The sequence below is a fragment of the Sinocyclocheilus rhinocerous genome, unplaced genomic scaffold, assembly GCF_001515625.1.
Source record: "Sinocyclocheilus rhinocerous isolate Xijiao unplaced genomic scaffold, SAMN03320098_v1.1 scaffold2891, whole genome shotgun sequence".
In the NCBI taxonomy this organism is placed as follows: domain Eukaryota; kingdom Metazoa; phylum Chordata; class Actinopteri; order Cypriniformes; family Cyprinidae; genus Sinocyclocheilus; species Sinocyclocheilus rhinocerous.
In genome coordinates this window covers 29,010-32,474 of record NW_015655423.1, presented here as the reverse complement: position 1 = coordinate 32,474, position 3,465 = coordinate 29,010, and the positions used below count along the sequence as shown (strand labels likewise).

Genomic DNA, 3,465 nt, shown 5'->3' with positions numbered 1-3,465 from the left:
CAGTTCTGTTCACTCTTGTCAGTATGAAAGTATTCACAATGCATTTTACCTCTGCAGTGATGGATTGTGATTAGGGATGTTCATTTTAACCGGTTAACCATTAACCGACCGTGAAGAATTTTGACCGATTAATACAATCAGTTAAACAGTTTAAAAAGTCTTTTTTTTTTTTTTAGTAATTGATCAAAATATTTAAAAAGGTTGCTGCATGGTTGAAATACGCTACGCGTATAAAAAATGTGTTTTTTAGAATAGCAATATAAACGACAAGCCAAAACGAATTCATTCAGGCTAAAACGAAACTGAAACCAACTGTCTCTCATTCGACACGAAATCAAATGTTTCCGTATTTTCGCGATGTATTTGAATGCCAAAATATTATTTATGTACTTCACTCGCGTTCCAATATCCACGTAAAACAAAATGGTTTGCATAACATCATTCACGGCGGTACGGTGATAACGCTTAACGGCACAGATTTTACTACATGCTGTATTAGATCAAATGGGTGCTTCTACTAAATACTGAGCATTTTTCAGTTTTTCTTTTTTAATAAATTTGCAAAAATGTCAACAATTCTGTGTGTTTCTGTCAATATGGGGTGCTGTGTGTACATTAATGAGGAAAAAAAATTAACTTAAATGATTTTAGCAAATGGCTGCAATATAACAAAGAGTGAAAAATTTAAGGGGGTCTGAATACTTTCCGTACCCACTGTATATATATATATATCGTATTTTCCAGAAAATTGCATTGTTGACAGAACAAAACACAAAAATGTTGCATCGGTTGCATTGCATTTTCTTACTACATTAAGAATAATGTTAATAAAGTTTACAAAAAATATAAAACATTTGCAAACATTCTAAATGCTATCAAACATGTTTATTAGTTCCCCTCACTCCTCAACAAATCCTTTACATTTAGCAATGTTCAGAACAGAACATGAATCAAGAATATAAGAATATAACTATAAATATATTTTGTATTGTATTATTTTATTTATACGTATTATACTTTCAACCTTTGAAATGTGAAGCATGCAGTATTGTTGTTCGCTATTATAGTCTACGTATTGCATGATATGTATTATATTACAAAGTAATGCAAAAACAAATTTTTTTTTTTTGTATCTGCAGCTTTCGTCAACTCTCCGAATCAAAGTGCCCAAGCCCAGCTCGTACCACGAAGCCAAACAAGCAGCGGTGGAGTACCATACGGCCAAGCAAACGCTCATCAAGGCCTTTCACAAAGCGGGTCTGGGTGCCTGGGTGAAAAAACCCATAGAACAGGACCAGTTCTCGCTGAACTCTTGAAAAGGGAACATAAAAAGACCAGGACATGACAACAACCAGCTGTTAATACTTCACTTGATGTGTTGGGATGTGTGTGTGTGTGATGCTGTTTGTTTTTAGACAAACCAAGAGCCCTTTAGTGTCTGTCATTTTGCTCTCTTTGTGTGAATCATGACTCTGCCTTTTTAATTTGTAATGTAGAATCGGATTTTCATCTAACATATGTTTGTTTTGAAGTTAGCGGCATTAGCCTTCAGCAGATAACAGGACGTGATGTCATTTGTAACTGGAAAAATTGTGTTTTTTTTGAGAGAGAGAGGGTTGTTCTGAAAAAACCTCGATGCCGTAAACGTGCACGTTACTTGGCTTCAGGTCGACCACACCGCTGTGCACGGGTCTGAAGGTTTCCTGGTCCAGCCTACCCAAATGCTGGCTCACCTTTTGAGCATGGTTCTCCTTGATATGCAAAACATAAGCATATTTATATTTTTTATTCCATTCCCTCTGGATTTTAGAAGGGGAAGAAATTCTATCACATAGATCATAACTATACAGCATGGTCCCTTTAGATAGACAAACTTATTTTGTCAGGACTTTAGTGTAGAATTAGCGTACGCCGTCTTTCTAGTAAAATAGATTTCAGATTTTAATTTGACCTCGGAGGGAAACTTGAATTTTTGCATATGGTTCCTACGTAAGCTGTATTCCCAAACAGTGATTTGAATTGGAAAATGGAGTAGTCTTATGGATGCAACCAAAGTGCATTGATGTTATTAAACGATGTGTCGTGGCTGTTGAGATTTCTCAGAGGTCTTAAATGCATGTGCGAATTACATAAGGCACAAAGAAAGCCCTTTATTCTGGGTTTAATACTTTACTGGCCTATAATGGACCATTTTAGAAGCCCTACTTTTAGGTGTCTACACTGTATTGACTTTAAGCTGCATGGAGTCCATCGGATCACTCCGATCACCAAACAGCAGATTTCCCAGTGAACCTGATCTGCTAATGTGATCGAGTTACACATATGTTAAAGGAATAGTTCATCCAATTATGAAAATTCGCTTCGCATAGGGAAAAGACCAAACCTGGAATCATGATCCATTTGAAACGACATGTAGGTGAGTCTATTTCTGGATGAGCTCTTCCTTCAACATTCATGCTGCATTTAGTCACTGCAGGTTTGAGAGCAGGGCATTGTGGGAGTTTTTCAAGATGGCAGAATGGTCTGTAAAATGCACGTTTATTATTGACAAAAGCCATCTCTGCATGCGGAAGCGAGGGTTTGCAGAGGCGACTCTGACTTTCACTTTATCCTTGCGACTTGTTTGAGGATTTTTTTTATTTCCTGCATAGACCTGAATGCCTACATTCCTCCTCAGAGATGCTTCTGTAAGACTGAATTCAGCTGTGTCCTTGAGGATGAGGTTTCCCCTCTGCAGACTTGTGCTGTAGTAAGGTCTGAGCCAGGAGCTCAGTTGCTCTTTGATTTATGACTTATCCAGTGCAGCATGTTTGACTGGTAAGGTTATTGAGAGCTGAGAAGCAGAAGTATTTCTATACCGATCATTCATTTTTAAAGTTTGGCTTTGGTGGTTTTCAGATTCCAGGAGTGTTGCTGTATAATATAAACTCCTGATGGGATTTATAACATTTCAGTCATAATTTTACACTTAAAAACGAAAGATACAAGGCTGCATTAGTATTTAAAGGAGTAGTTGACCCAGAAATGAAAATTCTGTGATTCCCTCAGACCTTTATGCTGTAAGTCGAGCTCAAAAACGACAAAACATCACCGTAAAACCAGCATAACATTACTCTGTATGACTTGAGCATTATATGTTAGATCTTGGGAAACTTTTTATCAGAGAAATTGACTGAAATATATAAGGAATTTTGCACTAGAATCACAGTGTTGAATATGCAGTACAGTTTTGCTCAAAGTTTTGGGCTGTGAATCAAAAAAATGGAACAATTGTGAAATATTATTACAATTTAAAATAACTGATATCCATTTTCATATATTTTAAAATGTAATGTATTCCTGTGATGTCGAAGCTGAATTTTCAGCATCATTACTCCAGTCTTCAGTGACACATGATACTTTAGAAATCCTTCTGATTTGGTGCTACTGCTAATAAAACATTTCTTAGAATGATCAATGTGGACA

The 3,465-nt window shown here is 36.4% G+C and overlaps 1 protein-coding gene across 1 annotated transcript in view; it reads left to right on the top strand.

Annotated features, from left to right (window-relative positions):
* The window catches only part of LOC107718317 (double-stranded RNA-specific editase 1-like), a 122,935-nt gene extending 119,960 nt beyond the window's left edge, over window positions 1-2,975 (top strand). The window contains exon 10 of the mRNA XM_016525346.1: window positions 1,140-2,975. Coding sequence (XP_016380832.1) covers window positions 1,140-1,316 — 177 coding nt within the window. The 3' untranslated portion in view covers window positions 1,317-2,975. The remainder of the gene's footprint in view (window positions 1-1,139) is intronic.
* The last annotated feature ends 490 nt before the right edge of the window (window positions 2,976-3,465 follow it).